The 26,387-nt window shown below is 40.8% G+C and overlaps 1 protein-coding gene across 2 annotated transcripts in view; it reads right to left on the minus strand.

Annotated features, from left to right (window-relative positions):
- Positions 1 to 550: 550 nt before the first annotated feature.
- NAALAD2 (N-acetylated alpha-linked acidic dipeptidase 2) overlaps positions 551 to 26,387 on the minus strand; it is a 77,656-nt gene continuing 51,819 nt past the window's right edge. The window contains exons 12-20 of one of the 2 annotated variants that reach the window (XM_077298550.1): positions 22,701 to 22,783; positions 16,520 to 16,583; positions 14,960 to 15,027; positions 10,259 to 10,350; positions 5,487 to 5,577; positions 3,545 to 3,809; positions 2,862 to 2,943; positions 2,242 to 2,334; positions 551 to 1,544 (exon numbers count right to left, since the gene is read on the minus strand). In XM_077298550.1, the coding sequence (XP_077154665.1) occupies positions 1,358 to 1,544; positions 2,242 to 2,334; positions 2,862 to 2,943; positions 3,545 to 3,809; positions 5,487 to 5,577; positions 10,259 to 10,350; positions 14,960 to 15,027; positions 16,520 to 16,583; positions 22,701 to 22,783 (1,025 nt within the window). In that variant the 3' untranslated portion in view covers positions 551 to 1,357. The remainder of the gene's footprint in view (positions 1,545 to 2,241; positions 2,335 to 2,861; positions 2,944 to 3,544; positions 3,810 to 5,486; positions 5,578 to 10,258; positions 10,351 to 14,959; positions 15,028 to 16,519; positions 16,584 to 22,700; positions 22,784 to 26,387) is intronic. The other variant, XM_077298551.1, reaches the window with a different exon arrangement.

Below are 26,387 nucleotides of genomic sequence, written 5' to 3' on the forward strand. Positions count from 1 at the left end.
CCTGCCTTGTGCTCTGTCGCAGCACTATAAGTGATGACTTCACAGTTCGACCAGTGATCGGCAGCAGCGGTCAGGTAATTTATACCGTGCATCATCAGAGAAACATCCAATGATGCGCGGTTCAAGTTACATGACTGCTGCAGCCGATTACAAGCAAGACGTGATTGCTTCCGGTGCTGGTGCGGTGCAGCGGCCACTGACTGCATGAGTTTGGCCACGGCAAGGCGTGCATGCAGTCTCACACTCATATTATGGTTCAGCCCCCATATTGTACCCATCACCAACATGTGATACGTCTGAGCAGATTGTTAAAAAGGAGGGAAATTCAATAAGTCTGGCGTTACCTAGGTCAGTCTTGATCAACATCCCGCCATTATAACATGGCACCTCTTAATGGATAAAGTTGGAGTACACTTGTATAATTTCCACCACTTTTTGGAGTAGAGTATGGAGAATCTGATAGGTCAATATTGACCACACCCCTCATTAAACCACACCCATATTATTTTTTTAAGTCAAGGGGGCGGGATAAAATCTACATAAAACAAATTGCTTTCCACATGCGGCAATTTACTGTTGATGAAATCCCCCCATATAGGATTGTGAAAAAAAAAAAACAAAACTCAGTATAACCTTCATTTTAAAAGGAAAATGGGAGCAATAAAAAGAATAAATACATTTAAAGGGGACATTTTCTGTTGTCTATCACAGTGCCATAATGATTCCCAAGCTAAATCTTAAAAGAATATATCTATCTATATCTATCTATACAGTATATTAGATTCTGCTTAAATACTTTTTCTTTTACTAGTTTTTCCTCTCGTTTCCCTGGGAGGAGCTTTGTCCTGTGTTCATGGCCGGCCCCTGCGGAGTAATGCACATTATAAAAATATGTTTTATACAAAGTTCTGGCCCAGAGCAGTCAGTGGTTCCCACTTTTCCAGGTTAACCAAAGTGGTGCCGATTCATCAAGCATTTTTCACCCATTTTCTGGTGTAAAAATCTTTGAAATTTTGCTAAATTTTTGAGCATAAACATTTTTTTTGCTGCTTATTTTTACGCCGCTCCTTTCCATCTCCGCAAAGCTTTTAAAAAGCACATTGATCATCAAGCCTGACATGCAACATACTAATCTTGATGAATTGGGGCCATTACCTTTATTACAACAAGTACTGTAATACTGCCCCCTATGGAGGCAAATAGGCTTCAGAATGGGTAGAAAATTTTAATATCTAATTGGATTTTTCAACGTTGGGTCCAAGAAACGGTTCCGGACGACCAGAGTGTATATTTCTGTCTGCTGGTTGTAAGTCACTTTTCGAGATTTATGTGACAGCGCGTATAGCGATCCTTCACACTAAACTTCTTTCAGAGTCTCTGCGGCCGCTTGTACCGTAAATGTGGCAATAGCAATCTGCCTTTTGACTTCTTCCCAGGCCGCTCTCTGATCGTCTTTGTTTTCTATGTCGAATAAGGCGTCGTAAATACCAGGAAACGATTCTCCAGCGTATTTGTTATGGCTGCTTGGTGCAAAGATGATGTGTCTGTATAAAAAAAAAAAAAGTATTCTTAAAAAGGGCGACAATTATCCACATGTAGCTTGGGCAAAATCATATCATTGATATTTCAGCCCTGAACTGCAAAAATGCTTCTCAACACCCAGTCACCGGCTGAGATTAATCAGCTCTGGCCCAATTTTGGTGAAGAACACTCGATTTCCGACTTTTTTTTGTTTTTGCTTGTTGAGACTCAAAAAGCAGATGGGGATTTTAGTTACTAATAAAGATCCAAAACACCTGCTGGTAGTCAGGTGGGGTGTGGGGCTCATTCTGAGGGCTTTGGTGGGTCCATTCGAGACCCCATTATAGTACAGAGCACAGAAAGAGCTGGTTTGGTTGTCTCTACCCTTGTGAAAGACAGGGACAGTTAAAAACACATGCGCCCTCTTCATGCTCTGGATAATTGAGGGTCTCTAAGGTTGTATCTCCACGGATCACCAAATGATGGATATTCACTAGCTAGATGAGTGGATATCAAGGTGTCCCACTAGGGTTCCAAGAGATCGATTGAGATCTGTAGGAGAAAGTATGTAGCTCCACCGCAGGGCAAATGAAGTCTTACACAGATACTATTGAAATCAGTGGGTCCACAGACATGCCAGGTCCCTCAGAGCTACGGTACTTTTCACAATAAGCTTCATATTTAAAAGATGCCAGCAAAATAGAAAAAGGTTACCCCTACCTGTAGAACGGTCTTCCTGGGAGACCCAGAGGATCGGTGAATGCCCTCTCTGCAAACATCAGTTGGTCATTTAGGATGCGAACGGCCATTGGACTAGAAAACGACAACTTTGGTTAATAGCGGAAAATTTACAGAAAATATATCTTTTCCTAAGGCACGTGAGGGGTCCGTTCTTAAATAGACATTGTGCTAAATGTTTGATGTCACCTAACGGAAAAGGAAGTTACGGTTCTTGCGATGTTAGTAGACTCTGAGGGCACCTAAAACACTGGAATAAGGTGCAGATACAACTGATTGTGACCATCACAGGCACCAGGTACAAGAATTTGGGCCAATGCCTCTTACGCCCAATGTATTATATGGAAGATATTCCCAAGGTTCAAGGAGTTGGTCAATAAACACTTGATAACATATCAATCATACATTGGCATCTATATTAATTTTAGGCTTTTTGTTTTGTTTTTCCATTTGGTAAATTTCTAAATCAGAGGCAAAGGGGTTTGATAGTTTTATAAAACCCATTCAGTCCTAAAATGAGTTTGGTTGGAGATCATGGTCTTCACCAAAGCGAAATTACCAATGGCATCAGAACATCATTTCCCCTGGATTTCCCAACTTACTTATGGATATCGACGTTTTTAATACGTTGGTGAAGTCCTGCAGCGGAGTTGGTAAAATCATCAATGGCACCAAATAAGTGGTCTACGAGATACAAGAAAAAGGTGTTAGAAAAGCATAAAAATCTTCAATCCAACCATTGATTTTCCAACGTCTTTATTACGGTCGTTTTCTGGTCATTATTCAATGAAGTGGAAAAAAAACAGGAAGCCGCTAGCATTTATTTAAATAAAACAATGACAAAACGCTTTAAAAATAACATCCATTTGTCTTTTGAGCTTTCCTATTGACTTGTCTCATCACGTAAGTGGAACACACCAGAAGAATGGACCAGTCACTTCTTTTAACCACATGGTGTTTTTGGAGACCTGAAGTGGTTCAAAAGCCTGAACGTATGGATAGCAAGTCGTTTTTATGCAGAAATGTGTACGTTCATTCTTTTGAATGTTTTTTTGACAGGTTTTCCAGGTCGTTTCCGCCTGAAAAAGACATTGTGTGCACATAATTTTGAGAAAATTTTGAAACAGAAATTGGCTCAGTGTGAACATGCCATCAGAATCCACTATATATCCAGAATCCAGTATAGGCTGTTATTATTTTACGTGGACAACCCCTTGAAGAACCCGATTGATATGTGCGTTGGAGATAGTTGTGTTTTTTTGTCATGTTTCTTGAGGACACTTACCGAAAGTCACATTGTAGCTTTCCATTTGCTCCGTGTGTTTTTTTGCCAAGTTGTAAATGCCATCGGCATAGTTCTTCAACTCCTCTCCATAATCCAGGGCGTTAAAGGGTATAATGGTGGAGTCTGCCAGCTCGTACACAAGGCTTCCCCTCACTTGGGCCACTGCAAGCTGCTTCTTGAATGACGGGTCATAAAAACGTTCCACGAGCTCAAAAGTCTCATAGACTGTGTGGTAGACTGGATAATTGCTGTATTTGTCGGTTTTCTGAAATATAAAATTTGACCTGTGTTTAATTGGTAGCGAGTCTGATGTGTGTAGACGTTAGACTACATAAAGCTTTGTGTTACAAAAAAAAAATCCGGTTACATTCCAGTTATGAAGAAAAATAAGAAAGGTCACTGTCTGTAACAAGATCAACATACTCTTCTTCTGCTGCTCTCCTCATACCTATCACCCAATGGTCTGCAAATTGTTTGTGTTCTTCCTAACAGCAAGGCACCATCTCTATTACATACAGACATATTCATAACTAACTATCTCATTAATTAAAAAGTCACTGTCCCTACAAGATCAGCACACTCCTCTCTTATTGCAGTCACCGTTCTCTTTAGCCGATGGTCTACATGTTGTTCTATTCCTGCCAATATCATGGCTTTGTCCATCTGACATGTAGATTGTTCTCAACTCAAAAAAAAAAAATTGCAGGAATGGACAGGTCACTGTCCTGGGCATGATCACCACACTCTTCTTCTGCTGTTACAATCACCGTCATCCCCATGGTCTACAAGTTGCTTTATCCCTGCTAACGTATGACACTGTCTCTCTTACATAACTTAACTTAGAAGGGTTGCCGGGAATGACTAATTGGTGGCATATGCGTAGAAGAGGTCATCAAAAGGAGATCACTGGAGGTCTGACACCCGGCACCAGCACTGATCTGGCAGCGGCTGATAATACTCGATGTAGAGGGTGAAACACATCAGCTACGTAAATTACTTAGTGATCAGAGCAGAGTACGCTGCTGCCGGAGCAATTTTCAGTTGCGTGTGCAAGATGTACGGCCACCACTAATCTCATGTTTATGGGCGATCAACACTTTTAGTGACATAAATGTACGAGTCACTGTCTCAGTCTGGATCAACACAACCTTCTTCTTGTGCTGCTCATTCTTATCTTAACTAGAGTTGAACCAATATGCTCAGATTTGCTCGTCGAATATGAATTTGCCATATTCGAGCCATATTGCTACCCTATTGATGTCAATGACGTTCGGTCGCCCACTATCATAATCGGAACTGAATTTAAAAAAATTTTGCTCAACTTTAATCTTAACGTGTTACATGTAGACTCTGACTCTACTATATAAAGACCTATCATAATTACAGTATCACATGAATGGAAGAGTCACTGTCTCCCACAAGTTCTGCTCACTCCTCTTCTAGTATTGGCTTAATGCCCATGAACCGTTGGTCTACACATTGTTCCGTTGCTGCCAACTTCATGGCTCTGCCTCTATTTCATGTAGACCTGTTGTAACTAGCTCATGTGAATGGACAGGTCACGGTCTCCCGCAAAGTCAGCACACTCTTCTCTTATTGCTATCATAGCCATCGTAAGATAGTCAACTTCATGGCAATTCAACTACACCTATAGGCCCCAAAGAAAAGTCGCAACTCTAAAAGGAATCTATACAGTCGCTTAGTCTACTTGTCACTTTGGTAGATGGACACTTGAACCTACTGGTGAGGAACCATATGAGGTCCCATGAGTGGTCCACTAAAGGACCACACCTGTCTATGTCTGGTATTGCAACTCAACTACCTTGAAGCAAATGGGAGTGATCTGTAGAACCACACACAGCCTGTGGACAGATGTGGCACTGTTTTTGGAGGAAAGCAGACATGTTTGTTTTCCCTGGTGACATAATAGCGATATACTCACCCGGTTTTTGGTATAGCGTGCTCTTCCAGATGCAATTCCTAGACGTTGAAAATAGGCCTCAAAGTCACTGCCGGATCCAAGTTTATTAATTCTACAGAGTAGACAAAGGAATAAGCACAAAACATCGGTTAGGAGTGAACAGACAAGACACAAAAAGGTTTGCAAGCGTTACCAATGGTTTTCTGCAAAATGACTTACAGTTATATGAAAAAGTTTGGGCACCCCTATTAATCTTAAGCTTAATGTTTTATAAAAATAGTTTTTTTTTGCAACAGCCATTTCAGTTTCATATATCTAATAACTGTTGGACACAGTAATGTTTCTGCCTTGAAATGAGGTTTATTGTACTAACAGAAAATGTGCAATCTGCATTGAAACAAAATTTAACAGGTGCATAAGTATGGGCACCTCACCAGAAAAGTGACATTAATATTTAGTAGATCCTCCTTTTGCAAAAATAACAGCCTCTAGTCGCTTCCTGTAGCTTTTAATGAGTTCCTGGATCCTGGATGAAGGTATTTTTGAATATTCCTCTTTACAAAACAATTCCAGTTCAGTTAAGTTTGATGGTCGCCGAGCATGGACAGCCCTCTTCAAATGATCCCACAGATGTTCAATGATATTCAGGTCTGGGGACTGGGATGGCCATTCCAGAACAGTGTAATTGTTCCTCTACATGAATGCCTGAGTAGATTTGGAGCAGTGTTTTGGATCATTGTCTTGCTGAAAGTTCCATCCCCTGCGTAACTTCAACTTTGTCACTGATTCATGAACATTATTGTCAAGAATCTGCTGATACTGAGAGGAATCCATGCGTCCCTCAACTTTAACAAGATTCCTGGTACCGGCATTGGCCACACAGCCCCAAAGCATGATGGAACCTCCACCAAATTTTACTGTGGGTAGCAAGTGTTTTTCTTGGAATGCTGTGCTTTTTGGCCGCCATGCATAACGCCTTTTTGTATGACCAAACAACTCAATCTTGGTTTCATCAGTCCACAGGACCTTCTTCCAAAAAGAAATTGGCTTCTCCAAATGTGCTTTTGCATACCTCAGCTGACTCTGTTTGTGGCGTGCTTGCAGAAACGGCTTCTTTCGCATCCCTCTCCCATACAGCTTCTCCTTGTGCAAAGTGCGTTGTATAGTTGACCGATGCACAGTGACACCATCTGCAGCAAGTTGATGCTGCAGCTCTCTGGAGGTGGTCTGAGGATTGTCCTTGACTGATCTCACCATTCTTCTTCTCTGCCTTTCTTATGTTTTTCTTGGCCTGCCACTTCTGGCCTTAACAAGAACTGTACCTGTGTTCTCCCATTTCCTTACTATGTTCCTCACAGTGGAAATTGACAGGTTAAACCTCTGAGACAGCTTTTTTTGTATCCTTCCCCTGAACAACTATGTTGAATAATCTTTGTTTTCAGATCATTTGACAGTTGTTTTGAGGAGCCCATGATGCCACTCTTCAGGGGAGATTCAAACAGGAGAACAACTTGCAAGTGGCCACTTTAAGTAGCTTTTCTCATGATTGCGTACACCTGGCTATGAAGTTCAAAGCTCAATGAGGTTACAAAACCAAAAAAAGTGCTTTAGTAAGTCAGTAAAAAGTAGGTAGGAGTATTTAAAACAAGAAAATGATAAGGGTGCCCATACTTATGCACCTGTCAAATTGTGTTTGAATGCAGATTGCACATTTTCTGTTAGTACAATAAACCTCATTTCAAGGCAGAAACATTACTGTGTCCAACAGTAATTAGATATATGAAACTGAAATAGCTGTTCCAAAAAAAACAATTTTTATAAAACATTAAGCTTAAGATTAATAGGGGTGCCCAAACTGTTTCATATAACTGTATTTCATTTATGGCCCTTGTGCCTGTTTTTTGTTTAATTTTGCTCTTTTTTTTGCACCCAATTCATTAATCTATTTGTGTTTTTTTTTTTAATATCTATTTTTATATGCTCGCCTACTTTTTTTAAATATTTGTGCCCGACTTCTTAAAAAGTTGCAATATCTGTTGCAACTCTTTTCCAGTCCCCCCACATGGTGTATTTTTGAAAACGCCAGTACTTTGGCGTAATTTTTGCGACATTTTGCAAAACGTGTGACTTTTTGAAGCCAAAAGTTTTTAAAGTTTTACATTTAAGACACGGAAAAAAACACCATTTTTGACGTTGAATGGCTTTTTAGACCTTTTGACAAATTTGTCCCAAAATATCGGCAACTAATTTGGCAAGACAAAAATGGAACGTGACTTTAAAGAAAAAAAACTGTAAGTGATGGATTGGGGCCTTAGTTTTGAATGACTTCATTGACTTTACTCTAAAATGAACCGAGAAACAGGAAAAAAATCTATGTGTGGTGAAAAAAAAACAAAACAAAAAAAAACACAATTCCGTAATTTTTTGGGGATTATGGTTTACGATGTTCATTGTGCAGTAAAAATGTCCAGTTTTATATTATTTTATTTATTTTTTTTAAGGTGGTTTAAATAAATTCAAAAGTTTGTAAAAAAAAATCTCATTTTCTGAGACCAGTAACTGTGTGATATGGCTGTGTGAGCTTTTTTTTTTTTTTTTGAAGGTTGAAAATTAGAAATGAGAGTAGTTCAAACTAGTATGTTTTGTGTTTTTCTATATTATTTTTCTTGTACTTATAGATACATCATAGTGGATATGAACCTGCAATCTTTTGATCACTTGTAGGAGCTTACGAGTATTAAGGTGGTAGCCATGGGCACCTTCAGTTGGCCCCCAGCTATTACAGTAACCCACCGGATCCGAGATCATGTCGCAAAAAGAAGGTGATGACAATGGGCAGCAGAACTGCCTTGAATGCCTCTGTCACAGATTGACCACAGCATTTAATGGGTTTACCAGCAACGATCAGAGTTAGCTCCGGTCACTGCTGTTAAGAGTCGGATGCTGGCTGTATAACACAGCTGGCATTGGCCATGTCTGGAGCATGCTTCGCTTCCGACCCTCCTCCAAAACACCTGCACCTGATGTGTGACATAGAAGTAAAAGGGTTAAAGAGGTTCTCTACTTTTGGAAAACCCTTTTTCTTAGACATTTCCCAAAGTATATGCTAATTCCACTGATGGGAGCTGCAGTGATCACTTGCCACAAATAAATGCTGTTCAATTTCGCTACTGCGCCACCACAGGGAAAATTGGATATTATACATTTGCCACTGAAATTGTTGTATGTGTAATGCATGTGTGTAATAAGTATGGAAAACTTCACCAGTTTTTTAAGTAAATAGGCTATTGACAGGAAATTCTCACCAGATGTCGGTAACAACCCATCCAATCCACACAGGAAAGGATATCAAACCATAGATGTCCTTCAATTAAGTTATGTGTAATAATGAGAGATGACACAGGGAAAAGATATTTAACATGCTTACTGAAATCTAATACTTGGTACAAAAATGAAGCCTCAAAACGCCTCCTGTATGGAGAAACTAGTCGCAGGCATTGCTCAGGTGTGATTCTTGGCCCATTCTTCCACCCAAACACTCTTCACATGCTGAAGGTCCCATCGGCTCCTTCTATGAACTCTAAGCTTTAGTGCCTTCCATAAATTTTCTATTGGATTCAGGTTTGGTGATTGGCTGTGCCATTCTAGCAGGTTTATTTTCTCTTTCTCAGAAATCAATTGAGAGTTTCCTTGGCTCTGTGTGCTTGGGATTACTGTCTTGCTGTAATGTCCACTCTCGTTTCATCATCATCATGGTAGAATTTTATCAAGAATATCTCTGTACATTTGTCCGTTCAACCTTCCTTCTATTATTTGAAGTTTGCCAATGTTGTATGCGGAAAAACAGCCCCACGCCATGATGTTCTCATCTCCAAACTTCACTGCTGGTATGTTTTTTTTTAGGTCATACACAGTGCCTTTTGGCCTCCAAACATGGTGTGTATTATTGCATCCAAAGAGTTCAATTATGGTCTCATCTTACCTGACTATATTCTCCCAGTATTTCACAGGCTTGTCTAAATGTTGTTGAGCAAACTGTAAATGCACTTGAAATGTTTTTTTTGCTCACGTCTTGCGTGGTGAGCGTGCATACAGGCCATGGAGGTTGAGTGCATTACCTATAGTTTTCTTTTGAAACAATTGTAACTGCTGATTCCAGGCCCTTCTGTCCCTCTCCACAGGTCATTCTTGGCTTTTGGACAACTCTTCTGATAATTGTTTTCACTCCTCTGTCTGAAATCTTGTGGGGAGCACTTGGTTGTGGTTGGTTTACAATGAAATCATGTTCTTTCCACTTTCGGATTATGGTCCCAACAGTGCTCACTGGAACTTTCAATCTTTTAGAGATTCTTCCGTAACCAATGCCATCAGTGTATTTTGCAACAATAAGGTTGTGAAGGTCTTGAGACAGCTCACTGGTTTTACTCATCATGAGATGTTTCTTATGCGGCACCTTAGTAATGAGACACTTTTATAGGCAACCATCTGCTATTTTTCTCTAAGTGGCAGGATTGCTTTCTAATTACTGATTGATTTCAGCTGGTATAACTTTTCATAGCTTTTTGCACCTCACTTCATGTGTTCAATACTTTTTCCCAGTGTAATTTCTCATTACACATAACTTAACTTATGAACATCTATGGTTTGGATTTCTTTGCCTGTGTAGATTGGATGGAATGTTACAGACATCGGGTGAGAATTTCATGTCAATAGTATCTTTAGAAATATATTTACTTAGTGTTTAATACTTATTTCACTCGCTTTATATACAGCTCCATTAATTATGATAATACCTTGGTAGATCTTTCTTTTGCGGAGATGGATCTTTCTGTAGCCAGCTGTCATATAGAGAGCTGCCCACATAGCCTTCATCTGGACTAGTGATCTGCAAAGACAAAATGTAGCAATGAAGAATACATTCACCAGTGATATGACATCTGATTTCCAGCTCATAGTTGCTAAAATTTATAATAAAATATAATAAAAATATTTATTGCTGTATTATTAGTTCCCAATCTGTCCACAAGGGGCACCATTTCATAATATTAAATATTTTGATCAAGAAAATCAATTTACAGATCTACTGGTTACAGACTTAAAAATAGAACTGTACCTTCATTAAACTGTGCATACATCAATAGTACACGCAAATGAGAAACTTTACAACTGTTTTATAAGAGAATTCTGCTGCTTTCTCCACTATTACATGCCTTGATTTCCTCTTCCCTCTGCTTCTTGAGCTCATCATCCACTCTGAAAAAAACCCAGCTCAACTCCATCTTGCTCAAGGCAAGACAAATTTCCAGCATAGTAAAGTGTCAGGTTGCACCTCTTATAATATTCTCTGGAGAGAGGAGTTGGAGTGAGGAGCAGAGTGAGAAAACAAGCAAAGGGAGACGCAGAAAGACCGTGCTGAGCTTTCTAGCAAGTCTTGCACCTCACCCCAGAGCTGGATTCACATCCACACTGATCACTACTGCTGCGTAATTTCCTTAGTGCTGCTGCTGTGTACTGACTAAGGAATGAAGAAAAGGAATCAATCTCTGTGTGCTGTGATAGGAGACATCTCCACCCACTAACTCAGACAACTGAAAATTAGAGACTGTTCAGAGAAAAAGTGGCCTAAGTGCAGTCATATGATGGTCAGAATAGTTTTATTCCTCCTGTACACACAACTGCCAGATTATTCTGAAAAGTTACCTGAACGTACGGTTACCCTTAAATAATGAGTGCACGTTAAAGGGATGTATTTCCTATGGATACATTCATGTAAGTTAATTTTCAATTTGGATTAAAGAGAAAACTGAATATTTGTATTTTTCGATAATGTCAAATTTACATTTTTTTTAGCTGAAGGTGAAAATAAAACTACTAGAAGATAAGAGATTACGGTATATTAATTTATAAAGTCTGTGTGCATAGAACCGGCACAGTATTTTTTCGTGTGACTTCCTCCAATAAATCTGATCTATTTGACTGGCTATCCGTGGCCGCCTGGAAGAGTGGAATGGTAGATAAAAGGGAAAGCTTTTCAGACGCTGCCATCTCGGGCACAGCTTACATACCATCATGAGAAAGGAATAAAGAACCCAAACCGTGTCCGTCAGGGACCTCTCATGCTTCCTTTGATTTTAACCAGGCAAATAATAAGATTATCCAAAATACTTAACCCTTTTCCACATATTTCACTTATAAAATAAAAAGAAACAAAACCTGTATAGTGGTAAAACAAAACAAAAAAAATCCAAATGTAAAAAAAAAAAAAAAAAAAGAAAAATGAAGTCTGAGACGCCATTTTCTGAGACCTAGAACACTTATTGTTTCATCCATGGGGCTGTTTGAGAGCTTGTTTTTTATGAGGCAAACTGACTGTTCTGTTGATACTGCTTTTTTATTTTGTCGCTTTTTTTATTGCATTTTTGGGAAGAGGTGTGCAACTGAAAAACAGGAATTTTGCCGTTTACCATACGGGCTAAAGTCTTATAGTTTGATGTATCACAGTTTTATGGACACAGTCATACCAAATAAGTTTATTTTTATTGTCTATTTTTACTAGTGCAAATGGCTTATAGATGCCTCTCCATTACTAACCGCTGGGCTTGATGTCACCTGACAATACAAAGGTGACATCAACCCCACAACCATTACTCCACTTGCCACCAACACAGGGCAAGTGGGAAGAATCAGGCAAATCACCAGAATTGGCACATCTAATAGATGCACCTTTTTGCAATTTTTTTTTTTAGGCTGGGGAGGGACAATATCCATGGCCCCTTACCAGCCTGAGAATACCAGCCCCCACCTGTCAGCTTTAGCTTGGCTGGTTGTCAAAAAAAGTCGGGGCCGTCCACACCATTTTTTTTTTTATTTATTTAAATCATTTTTTATTAAAATGGCGTGGGACCCCTCTATTCTTGTTAAGCAACCATAAAGCTGACAGCTGAGGGTTGCAGTCAGCAACTGTCAGTTTTGCCATGCTGGTTATCAAAAAATAGAACAGAACCCAAGTCATTTTTTTAAATATATTTATTTCTAGCACAAGCAGTGGCTGATTAATACTCCCATCGGTGGCGCAGCTCTCTGACCGGCGGTAATAATCTTACCACTGATCAGAACCGTTGATGTTTATGGCGACAGCATGGGAAACACCCGATGTTCGAGGTGCCGAACCCAAACAGTAGCACAGACTTCCTGAAGACGTCCAAATCCCTGCTGCAGTGTGTGCAAACTTGGCCAAGAACTACAGGAAACGTCCGACCTCTATAATTGAAAACAAAGGTTTCTGTACCAAATATTAAGTTCTGTTTTTCTACTGTATCAAATACTTATTTCATGCAACATAATGCAAATTAATTATGTAAAAATCATACAATATGATTTTGTGTTTTTTTTAATTTTATTTTTAAGATTCCGTTTCCCACAGGTGAAATGTACCTACGATAAAAATTACAGACCTCTCCATTCTATGTAGGTGGGAAAACTTGCAAAATCGGCAGTGTAATGCTTACTTTCCCCACTGTGTATCCTCATTTATTAATTGGGCAATGTTTTTGTGTACTATATGGTACACCATTAATTTAAAGTACTGGCCAACCATGCCCGATTTCATATTTTTTAAAAATAAACGCATAAAGTGGGTTGTCTCACCATCCCAACCCCTTGACGTCATCCAAGTGATTAGTTGATCGCCGCAGGTCTGGCTTTGACCATACAGATCCCCTGCAGCGGCCACTACAGGTGAAATGTAGCATTACATGGTGTCCATTTATGAATAATATCTATGTGGACGGCCTGAGTCTCTTTTTTTTTGGCATTTAAAGGGTCCTGAATTTGCGGGGGGTCTATTTCTCTTTCACATCTTTATGCCCTCTCACATCTCTATTTCTCTCTCACATCTTAATTAGGAAACAAGGACAGTGAGTTACCTGCAGACACGACCCTTAAAATAAAGACATGATCACTCAGGTTTGTAACGATTACTAAACTATCCCAATATAGTCCGATTTTCATCTTGACATTCAAGAATCGGGTGGTGTTTCTAGTTCCTGCAAACACCGTATACTGCAGTAAGGGAGCTTAAATCTAAAAGAGGACAAGGAATATTTCTCATGTTTTCTGCCGGGATCCGTTCCAATTTTTGGTAAGTAAAACACAGAAAAGGTACAAAAATATGAAGTTGATAAACTAAACTATAAATCATCTCTGAAGGTGAAATTAAATATAGACGATGGAATACTGGTGCCACCTAGTGGATGTGGTGATCATTGCATGAACATTGGCAAAAACTTGAAGCGACGCTGCATTTTATATACTTTCCCTCGGTTCTCATCTCATCACATTGGCAGAACCCGCATCTTCCATACCTGGGCTCTTCGCTACTTTACGTCAAGGCTAAACGGTGTTTTCATATTTTGCGCGAGGTGTCTCAACATTGAAATTGCAACACCAAGAAGGAAAAGTTGTGGAATTGTGAAAATCACAGGATGGATAGACATGTTACTGATCTGTAAATGATGGAAACAACAGTTTTAAAACCTCTTGATTTCTTCTGCATTGTGTATGAGAAATCCCAGCACTCACATCGAGGTTGCCAATGGTTGTCCAAGCACCGACTTTGCTCTGGACAAACCCTTTAACATGTCTATCCATCCTGTGATTTCCAGAATTCCATGACTTTTATTTCTTGGTGTTGCAATTTCAATGCTTAGGAGATCACAAGGCTCTGTTCACACTTGCATGGCTTTTGTTTAGAACATAAACCATAATGATGGGTCGGATCCACTTCTCAAAATGCCTTCTAACCTGGTCCATCAAGTTTCTAGTGAAGTGATTGTCCGGTCATACGATTAGGAGAAGTAATCAATATCAGATTGTGTGGAGTCCAACACCGCTCACTCCCTTAGATCAGCTGCTAACCGAGAGTCTTCGTCGTGCTCGAATAATATGTCCGAGTCCCCGCATCTCCATGTCTCGCGACTGTTCGACAGCCACAACACATGGAGGGATTACCTAACAAACAGACAATCCCTGCATATGTTGGTCCTGTCTAATAGGCTTGAGACATGGAGCCGCGGGGACTCGAATACATTTTTCGAGCACGACGAAGACACTCGGTTAACACCTGAGCATGGCGGATAACGCCTTCTCCGATCACACTCGCTTATCACTGGTTACCACTAATCCAAAGGGATCGTAGTTGATAAATTGCAGATCAGTTGGCGTCCGACCACGGGACCTCGATGGATCCCAAGAATTGTGAAAGACCCCGTTGGAATGGAGTGATGGCCTTGCTCCATTCATTCTCCATGGGACCGGAAAAAAACAAACGAGCACTGGACTTGCCCATGTCCAGCAGTCACAGAGAGAAAGAGTGAAGAGAAGGTACTTGCATGGACAACCATTCCACACCATCCGAGAGCCCCATTATTGGGAATGGTGGGACTCCAGCGCTCGGATTCTATTGTCATTACCTCCTCGCCATGCTAAAAACTCACCTGTTTGGTCACATCATACACCAGTTGGTACAACAATGGGGTACAATCAACTCTTAGTGTGTAGTTGCCTGAAAATAAAAAATATATTTTAACGTAAAATGTAGAAAAAAAAAAAACATTGTGATAAAGAAGACTGATGAACAAGAAGATTACAGCTAAGGAGAAGATGAATATATAATGGGTGGAAGCGGTGATCATCAATCTGTGGTTCTCCAGATATTGTGGTGGCAGGCGAACTCTTTACATAGATGTCCCTCTGGCAGACAATGATGTAAATGGCCTCCGTTTCCTCTGCAGAAACTGTCCACGAGTGACCAGACATGGACCCATGTACTACCTAATTTAATATCTTGATTTTACCAGAACTATAAATATAAGTCACGTCCTATAGTCACGACCAAAAGATTGAGACTAACACAAATTTTGGCTTTCACAAAGTTTGCCCTTTCAGTTTTTATTGTGGCAATTTGCATTATCCCTAGATTGTTATGAAGAGTGATCAGATGGATGGCTAAAAATGTCAGTCATTCCCTGCCATGAAAATGGAGAATCACAAAACCTCCCATTTTTATGGAATTTCAGCCCTTCCACAAAATGACCTACTTACACAATTTCAGTTATCTAGAAAAACTGTCTGAGATGGTTTAGTGAATCCTGCATTGAGCAGGGAGTTGGGCACGATGACTCTGGAGGTCCCTTCCCACTCTATCATTCTATGGTCTTCTGGTTAGAACAGGAGAAAGTGATAACTAGGACAAGGCAGCTGATATGATATGTAAAGCCTCCAGAGACCATTCATGTGTGAGGGCTTCTCATTAGTGATGAGCGAGTGTGCTCGTTACTCTGGTTTTCCGAGCATGCTCAGGTGTTCTCCAAGTATCTTGGGTGTGCTCGTAGATCATGTTTGAGTCACCGCAGCAGCATGATTTGCAGCTGCTAGACAGCCTGAATACATGTGGGGATTCCCTAACAAACAGGTAATCACTGCATGTGTTCAGGCTGGCTAGCAGCCGCAGATCATGCACCTGTGGGGACACAAACATAATCTACGAGCACGCCCAAGATACTTGGAGAACACCAGAACATGCTCAAAAAACCTGAGTAACGAGCACACATGCTCATCACTACTTCTCATCCATGGAGAGCACTCACTTCCAATTTTTCCTAATAATTATGCCATAAATCAAGAATGGGATCCAAACATCCTCCAAGAGCAACTTCTCCCAACCATCCAGGAGGAATGTGAGGATGAACGATGCTTTTTCCAGTATTATGGAGATCGCGTCAAAAGGCAAAAATGTGATAACTAAGTGGCTAGGTGAACCAAAGCTTGGACATTTGGGGTATATGGTCAGACTCAGGACCCATCCATCCCCTTCCTCAAGGGTCAACTGTAACTAGTGAGTCTTTGCATCAATTTGATTTGTTAATAAAAGTTTACAATCTTTTGAAATATTTATAATAGAAACATAAAAGATCTAAAAACACCGAAGCCACAAAACTTGTGCAAGTCTCAAGACTTTTAGCTGCGACTGTGGGGGCACAAGTGAGGGCAATTACCTTCAATTGCAGAATCTGAATTGATATAAGCGACACCTCGTTCCTGGAGAATTTTTGCATTTTCCTGCAGACAAAGAAAACAAAAACAAAGACAAATAACGATAATATAAAGTAATGAGAAAGGAGCCACATAAGCCGAGAACTTCTCGTTCCATTCAAGATTACAAAATGTCTCACAGAAGGTTTCTACAGCGTCACTCAGGAAGTCCAACCCTAGAAGTCCATGCACAAGTCTCTCGAAGAAATCGTATGGTCATTGAGGGGTCATGGAGGTGTCCAGTGTCTCCCACTCACCAATTTACTGAATCCGCGCTCCCATCGAAAGGGTTGGCCAAAAAACAACATTCCCAGGATAGGAGAAGTATCGTTTCTCCTTGAGGAGATTGACATGCTAAGCATGCCGACTCTGAGATGAGAAGACTTACAGCTGCAATGCTCCTCTGGGAAATATGCTAATTATGCAAATTGTCTCTTCAGAGTTCTCTTCCTTTCTGAAGAGACAATTTGCATAATCCGGATAGGAGATAAATATATAAGGAGACTTCGTGATCACAAGAACGGGGATCCCATGTCCGCCACCCTCATTTTAGTGGAACAATGGTCATGCAATCATACTGCTGCCCAACTCTTTGTCCAAGGAGCACTCCCTACTGGACACGACTAGTCCCTCTGTCGGTCAGTTTTGCAAATTTTGACTATTAAAGGGATATTCCTATCTCCAAGATCCTATCCCAATATGTAGTAGGTGTAATAATAATAATAATATTAGCAAATATCTTCAATTAGAAATGTAGTATAGTTCTTCTGATTCGCTATGTCTCTTTCCTCATGTGCAGGCATTACAGGACCTTAGCTATCTATGCTTACGACCACTGGTATTGTGACAGTTAGCTAGTTGCTAGTGGTCGTAACCATGGATACCTAAGGTCCTGCAACGCCTGCACATGAGGAAAGAGACATAGTGAATCAGAAAAACTATACTACATTTCTAATTGAAGATATTTGCTAATATTATTGTTATTACACCTACTGCATATTGGGATAGGATCTTGGAGATGGGAATACCCCTTTAAGCATCAGATTTTCGTAGAAAAATCTTGCTTGCCCAGTCTATCACCATGGCAACCATGTGGGATTTGCAGGCCAAGCTCAGTGCTGTAATGTTGTGTGGGTTAAATACCAAACACATCCACAGAAAAAGAAGGACGGTCTATTGATGCAGCAGTCACGCTTGATAGCGGCATTTAGGAGGTTAAACTGTCCAGCTCCAATCACATCAATTACTCTAAATATGTAATAAAACTGGCACCAGTGATGTATGGAGTGGGCTCAGACACGTGCAGCGATGGCCACGACCACCGTACACAGACATATGGCTGCTGCCGTCTAGCGTTTGCAGCCTCAGGCCTTGTAACTAAGGAGAACACAGTCCGTCCTTTAGATTCTTTAATGTCCATAGCAACCAATCACGGCGCAGCTTTCATTGATCAACAGCAGAATATGAAATGAAAGCTGAGCTGTGATTGGACGCAATGGGAAATTAATAAAATTGACTTTATCTCCTCCATAAAGCCACTTTTACTCGCGGCCTTTGTTTAATTAGATGCAAAACACAAGAAATAAAAGCTGTTGTGTAAAATGTAAATGTCAGGGAGTTGTTTCCCTCAATGATGCCGTAATAACAAGTGTCATTACAGAAAGGCGCCCACTGTCGTATGGCTGCCCGCCACGTCCACGCCACTCCTTCCTGTCTTTCCAGTCCGTGAGCCAATAACAGCCCACGAATAAGTGGGACGTGTGATATTAGTTCTAGAATTAGACACTTGGTTGCAGATGGCTCTTTTGATTTTGGGGAATATGAAAACTGATTGGTTGCAGATTCCACCTCTACGGACCCTCGGACGGGGGTAAAAATCACAAAATCCTAGCGTAGTTTTAATTAAATGCATTTTTCTGTTCCAATTATTGGAAACTGTAGTTACACTCATGCCTGTGCAAAGGCAGACGTATTTGTTTCCCCATGACAACACTTCCATCCTTAAGTGGTTCAGAGTTGTCATAGGGACCAAACTTCATGTACACCTTGTCCGGACGCCGGAGTTTTTTCCGAGGGAAATGTGAAAACTGCAGTCCGTTATTACGCCACGTCAGCAAAGCTCACAGTTCTCACAATTCCCTCGATTAAGCCAGTTAGCGGGCACCGTGTATGGAAGGGGAGGAGTATAGGGTATTTTTATTTTATAGAAGCACTATCGCATATAGGTCAGGTTATTACATTATATGCAGTTTATTTACTTTCTTGCCATTTTCCATAACTATATAACAAAAAGTAAAATAATTTTGTTATTTTTACACTGGCAAATAGACCTCTTTTCTAAAGATTACAATTAAATTATATAAAACACAAGATCCACCATTCACAATAGGCACAGGCGTAACTACCGCGGTCGCAGCGGTCGCCGTTGCGACCGTGCCTGGCGGGTCAGGGGCCCGACAGGTCAGAGCAGTGGCATATCCGTGGGGGGGGCAGCCGGGGCATCGGGGCATGTGCCCCGGGCGCAGCCGACAGCGGGCCACCTCATGATGCGGCGGTCCAAGGAGGGGGTTGGCAGGGCCAGGGAGCGGGGGGCTGTCTAATTATACTCACCTACTCCTTGCGCGGTCCCTGCAGGTCCCTGGCTGCCCGGCACCCCAGCTTCTTCCTGTACTGAGCGGTCACATGGTACAGTTCATTACAGTAATGAATATGCGGCTCGACTTCCCATAGGGGTGGAGCCACATATTCATTACTGTAATGAGCGGTAACGGTGACCACTCAGTACAAGAAGAAGCAGCAGCGCCGTGGAAGCAGGGACTGCACCGCGCCAGGAGCAGGTGAGTATAACGGGGAGGGGAGCGCAGTGCTGCGCGATATTCACCTCTCCTCGTTCCAGCCGCCGCTTCGTCTTCTGCGGAGACGCTGAGGTCAGAGGGCGCGGTGACACAGTTAGTGCGCGCCTCTGCCTGAGCGTCAGTGCAGAGGAGGCGGAAGATGGAGCGACCAGCGGCGGCTGGAACGAGGAGCGGTGAATATTGAAAGTGCCGGGGGCCTGAGCGACGGAGAGGTGAGTATATGTTTTGGTTTTTTTTATCGCAGCAACAGCAAATGGGGCAAGTGTCTGTATGGGGCCATAACATTTGTGCAGCATTATATGGGGGCCATAATGTTTGTGCAGCATTATATGGGGGCCATAATGTTTGTGCAGCATTATATGGGGGCCATAATGTTTGTGCAGCATTATATGGGGGCCATAATGCTTGTGCAGCACTATATGGGGGCCATAACGTTTGTGCAGCACTATATGGGGCCATAACAGTTGTGCAGCACTATATGGGGGCTATAACAGTTGTGCAGCACTATAATGGGGCAAGTGTCCGTATGGAGCATCTTATGGGGCCATAATCAACGTTTCTGCAGCATTATATTGGGCAAATGTGTCTATGGAGCATCTTATGGAGCCTTTATTAACCTTTATGCAGCATTATATGGGGCATATTTTAATATGGAACATCTTATGGGGCCCATCATGAACTCTATGGAGCATTATATCGGGCTCCTGATTCAATATGGATATTCAAAAACACTTAACCTACTGATGTCTCAATTAATTTTACTTTTATTGGTGTCTAGTTTAACATTATGGAGATTCGGGAATGTACCTTGGCTTGGTCATACAGTTTCAATAGAGTTAAGGCTCAAATGAGGGAGGTTTTTTTTTTTGGGGGGGGGGTCCCATTTGAAAGTTCGCACCGGGGCCCATAACTTTGTAGTTATGCCACTGACAATAGGCGATATCACAGCTCACCTCCTCCTCCTCCTGTACAATGACTGATAACACCTCTATATACAGTGGATAACACAGGATCCACCATTCACAATAGGTTATATCACAGCTCACCTCCTCCTCCTCCTGTACAATGACTGATATCACCTCTATATACAGTGGATAACACAGGATCCACCATTCACAATAGGTTATATCACAGCTCACCTCCTCCTCCTCCTGTACAATGACTGATAACACCTCTATATACAGTGGATAACACAGGATCCACCATTCACAATAGGTTATATCACAGCTCACCTCCTCCTCCTCCTGTACAATGACTGATATCACCTCTATATACAGAGGATAACACAGAATCCACCATTCACAATAGGTGATATCACAGCTCACCTCCTCCTCCTGTACAAAGACTGATAATACCTCTATATACACCATGTTCCAAATTATTATGCAAATGACATTTTTCTCGGATTTTCCTATATGGTTGGTGCAAATGACAGTCAGTCTAATAAAAGTCATCACCCGATAGATTATACATCAAATTTTATTGAAGAAGCCTCCCAACGATAACAGTATAATCTCCAAAATGAATAAAAACTCAAAATGCACTGTTCCAAATTATTATGCACAGTAGTATTTCTAGACATTTGATATGTTTTAAAGAACTGAAAATGCTCATTTGTGGAATTTGCAGCATTAGGAGGTCACATTCATTGAACAAAAAAGCTATTTAACTCCAAAACCTCCTAACAGGCCAAGTTACATGTTAACATAGGAGCCCTTCATTGATATCACCTTCACAATTCTTGCATCCATTGAACTTGTGAGTTTTTGGAGAGTTTCTGTTTGTATTTCTTTGCATGAAGTCAGAATAGCCTCCCAGAGCTGCTGCTTTGATGTGAACTGCCTCCCACCCTCATAGATCTTTTGTTTGATGATACTCCAAAGGTTCTCTATAGGGTTGAGGTCAGGGGAAGATGGTGGCCGCACCATGAGTTTATCTCCTTTTATGCCCATAGCAGCCAATTACTCAGAGGTATTCATTGTCATGCATGAGGATGATTTTGTTCCTGAAGGCACGTTTCTGCTTTTTAGACCATGGAAGAAAGTTGTCAGTCAGAAACTCAATTAACTTTGACATGGAAGAAAGTTGTCAGTCAGAAACTCAATTAACTTTGCTGAGGTCATTTTCACATCTTCAGGATTCTTAAAGGGCCCTACCAGCTGGTTCCCCATGATTCCAGTCCAAAACATGACTCCTCCACCTCCTTGCTCACGTCGCAGCCTTGTTGGGACATGGTGGCCATCCACCAACCATCCACTACTCCATCCATCTGGACCGTCCAGGGTTGCTCGACACTCATCAGTAAACAAGACTGTTTGAAAATTAGTCTTCATGTATGTCTGGGCCCACTGTAACCATTTCTGCTTGTGATCACTGTTTAGGGATGGCCAAATAGTAGGTTTATGCACCACAGCAAGCCTTTGAAGGATCCTACACCTTGAGGTTCGAGGGACTCCAGACGCACCAGCAGCTTCAAATATCTGTTTGCTGCTTTGTAATGGTATTTTGGCAGCTGCTCTCTTAATCCAATGAATTTGTCTGGCAGAAACCTTCCTCATTATGCCTTTATTTGCATGAACTCTGTCTGTGCTCTGTTTCAGTCACAAATCTCATCAGAGTATGATGATCACTCTTAAGTTTTCGTGAAATATCTAATTTTTTCATACCTTGTCCAAGGCATTGCACTATTTGATGCTTTTCAACAGCAGAGAGATCCTTTTTATTTCCCATATTGCTTGAAACCTGTGACCTGCATAATAATGTGGAACATCATTTTTGAGTAGTTTTCCTTTAATTAGAATCACCTGGAAAACTAATTATCACATGTGTTTAAGATTAATTTCAGTGATCCATTGAGCCCTGAGACACAATACCATCCACGAGTTTATTTGAAAAACAAAACAATTAAATCTTTATGACACTTAAATCCAATTTGCATAATAATTTGGAACACAGTGTACAGTAGATGGCAGTTATAAAAAGCACTACATTAAATGGTTTTGATTAGCAGCTAATAGAGTACATTATACAATAATCCCTATTGTAACATGTATTAGCATTAGCCATTAATCAAAAGACAGAATTCTGCTCAATTTTAAGTACTAAAAATTAATATAAAACAATAATAATCATCAGAATTAAGTTAGGCCTGATGATACAACCCTCCACAACACAACCGTAATATTTTTTCTTTTGTCCCCTAGGGAAAAGTAATTGCTCACCCCTATACAATAGTAAGCACTGGTCTACATAGCTGGACTTTTTGGTTCTTGAGATTGATTTTTCTCACCTCAGCCCATTCTGTTGATCCCAAGAGCCCGAATTCTTCTGCATCCCAGCTAGCAAAGATGATCGTCCGTCTGGGCCTCCACCCTGAAATAGCAACAGGGATGTTAATCATTACTTGTGCATCACAAAATAGGGTAATGAACCTGATCTCAAATTTTGGACACCTGCCCCAATACGCCAACAGGTCAATCTAGTAGCCATCAGTGAAATTTGCACCGGTGATACACCCGTCTAAAACGGGTTTTAAGGCTTCGCTCACATCTGCATAAAAATTGGATGAGTGCTATCCGATAAAAAAATTGGATTGCACTTGTACCAATGTTATTCAATTAGTGCTGATCTTCATTTTTTTTTTTTCACAGGTGGATTTTGGATGGGGTAAAAAAAAAAATAAAATCACAGCATGCTGTGAGTGGCCGCAAATATCAGACGACACTCACCAATGCAAGTCTATGGGTGCTATAAAAAAATGGATGGCACACGGATCAAGAGTATGCCGTCCGAGTTTTACGCACACATCTCAAAGGAACCATGAAACTAGATAAATAGATGGATAAATAGATAGAATAGATAAATATCCTGTAGATATATAAGGTCACAAGCCCCCTACATATAATAAATAGGGATGAGCGAATAGTTTCGGATAGGTGCTTATCCAGATAGCTATGGCGCTTCCCAAATAGCTGCATAGAGAGCCTGTTTGTTGGGTTCTCCATACATATGTTGTGACTGTCACACAGCCGCGACACATCCAGCTGCGGCGCTGAACAGCTGATTATCGGGAGCGCTCCAGGTATCCGGGTTACCGATGCAGTTATTCAGGAAGCGCTATAGCCATTGGGATAAACACTTATCCGAAGCTATTCGCTCATAATAATAATAATAATAATAATAAACTTGCACCCTTTAGTGCTTTTCATGTGGCACTAAAGTGCTTTTTGCTTTGTTTAACCTAATAAATAAATTATTTAAAAAAAACGACATGGGATCCCCCCTATTTTTAATAACCAGCAAAGGTAAAGCAGACAGCTGCAGGGTTATATTATCAGGCTGGGGATGTCCCCGATTATTGGGCCCTTCCCAGTCTAACAATACCAGCCATCAGCTGCCCCAGAAGTGGTGCTTCACATTAGATATGCCAATTCTCCCATTTCCCCCTGCTCTTCCTGCTTGCCTGGTGCATTGGTAATTGGGGTAATGGTTTTGGGGTTGGTGTCGGCTGTGATTTATCAAAAATCACAGCTGGCATCAAGCCCTGCTGTTTGTAACGGAGAGGGGTCTATCAGACACCTACGATACCCAGTAATCAAAAATAGAATCACACACAAAACACACTTGGAAAAAAGATTCCCCCACGCCATCCCTCGTTCTCCAATTTATATTAAAAAAAAAAAGCTATGCAGATTTGCCCTAGTCCTGGGAGTCCACTGTAGTCCACAAATGGAAACCTGAAAAACATAAAAAGACAGAAATAAAAACAAGAACCTGTACCCCGTTCACAAATTTATTAAAAGCTAAAAAGTTCCCACGCAGGTCGAACGCGATTCTTGGTGTTCCCACGATGATCCCTGAATCCAACGTGCAAAGGCTCAGCTCAATAGGCTGGAGCAGCAGCCACTCCGGGTCCTGCTGTGCTCTGCGAGACCCGGCAGCCCTGATGAGAGGTGTGGTTAGTGACGTCACCGTTGTTTAGAACCACCGGGTCTCGCAAAGCGCAGCAGGACCTGGAGTGGCTGCTGCTATAACCTACGGAGCTGCGTTTTCTGAACGAGGCGCCATAGCCTTTGGATGTCGGATTCGGGGATCGCGAAGGACTACGTCGCACCTGCGTGGGAACTTTTTGTTTCCTAATAAATTGGTGAATGAGGGACAGTGTCTTGCTTTTATTTCTATCTTTTTATCTGTTTTTCTGGTATCCATTTGTGGACTACGGCAGATTCCCCGGACTATCGTGGACCTGCATGCCTTTTTTTTAATGAATTGGTGAACCAGGGAAAGGGTGGGGGAGTGTTTTATCCAAATAAAGTATTTTCGTGTGAGCGTTTATATTTTCGATTACTGGGTCAGTAATGGGGGTGTCTGATAAAACGCCTCTCCATTACTAACCACAGGGCTTGATGTCAGCTGTGATTTTTGACAAATCACAGCTGTCATTAACCCCAGATTATCACCACCCTGGGCAATTGGGAAGAGCCAAGGTGAACAGCCAGAATTTGTGCATCTAATGTAATGCACCACATCCGGGGTGGCTGAGGGCTGATATTTTAAGGCTGGGAAGGGTCCAATAACCCGGGACCTTCCCAGCCTGATAGTATAAGCCCGCAGCTGTCTGCTTTACCTTCGCTGGTTATCAAAAAATAGGGGGGGGACCCCATGTCTATTTTAAAATTATTTATTAGGTTAAACAAAGCTAAACGTCCTTTAGCGCCACATGAAAGGCACTAAAGGGTCCTAGTTTATTATATGTAGGGGGCTTGAGATATTATCTATGGGATAAATAGCTATTCTATATCTAATATCTTTCTATTCTCTATCTATATCTTTACATAAGATTGCATTATTTCTTTTGTAAACTTGCTTTAAAGTTACATAGAGCATTGTACAGTACAGTACGTAAAGGATGATGCCAGGCGAGGAAAAATACATAAATTGCACCCTCGGATTGCACTCGCATCGCACTCGTACTTTTCTGGATCAACATCGGAGCAATGTTTCTTACGCAGATATGAGCGAGGCCTAATAGAAGTAAACTGTTCTTGTCTGTATTTGCTATAAAACATCTATGGTTCATTAAAAAAAAAAAAAAAAAAAAAAAAAAAGACTAAAGATATACAAATCCCAAACAAAATTCTGGTTTGGTGAGCTGCATGGTAGCAAGAAGTAACTTTCCTTAATCCCTTCTGACTGTGGCCAATGTTAGTTTTTGTGCTTTCATTTTCTTCCTCCCCTTCTTCCAAGAGCCATAAAATTTTTTTTTTATTGACATAATGGTTTGAAGGCTTGTTTTTCATGGAGCGAGTTGTACTTATAAATAACACCATTCATTTTATATACTATGTACTGAAAAACTAAAAAAAAACAACAAACAAATGATGTAAAATTGTGAAAAAAAAGCAATTCTGACAGTTTGAGTTTTATTTTTATGGCATCCATTGTGCGGTAAAAATGATTTCCCATGTCAGTAGGATTATGGCGATTCCAAACTTGCAAGGTGGTGACATTTTTTTTCCTTGCTTTTTTGCATTGTTTGGAGGAGGATGCAGCGACTAAAAAATGGCAATTCTTAAGGTTAGAATTTTTTTTCCTTTAAGTAGTTTACAATGCAGAAAAAAATAAAATGTATTAGAAACCAACCAAACTAATTTCTAACAAAGTTTAACTTTCCACAGGTCAGAAACCAGCTTAGAAGATGGTTCAGGAGAAGAGAGGCTACCGTTATAGATCTACTTTCTTATGAAGTCACTGACAGATTCATTGTTAACATGTTCTGCAGTCTACAGTAGGTACGGAAAGTATTCAGACCCCTTTACATTTTTCACTCTGTTTCATTGCAGCCATTTGGCAAATTAAAAAAAAAGTTCATTTTTTTTCCTCATTAATGTACACTCCCCACCCCATCTTGACTGAAAAAAACAGAAATGTAGAAATTTTTGCATATTTATAAAAATTAAAAAAAAGATGAGATATC

Source organism: Ranitomeya variabilis, chromosome 3 (genome assembly GCF_051348905.1).
Source record: "Ranitomeya variabilis isolate aRanVar5 chromosome 3, aRanVar5.hap1, whole genome shotgun sequence".
Taxonomy (NCBI): domain Eukaryota; kingdom Metazoa; phylum Chordata; class Amphibia; order Anura; family Dendrobatidae; genus Ranitomeya; species Ranitomeya variabilis.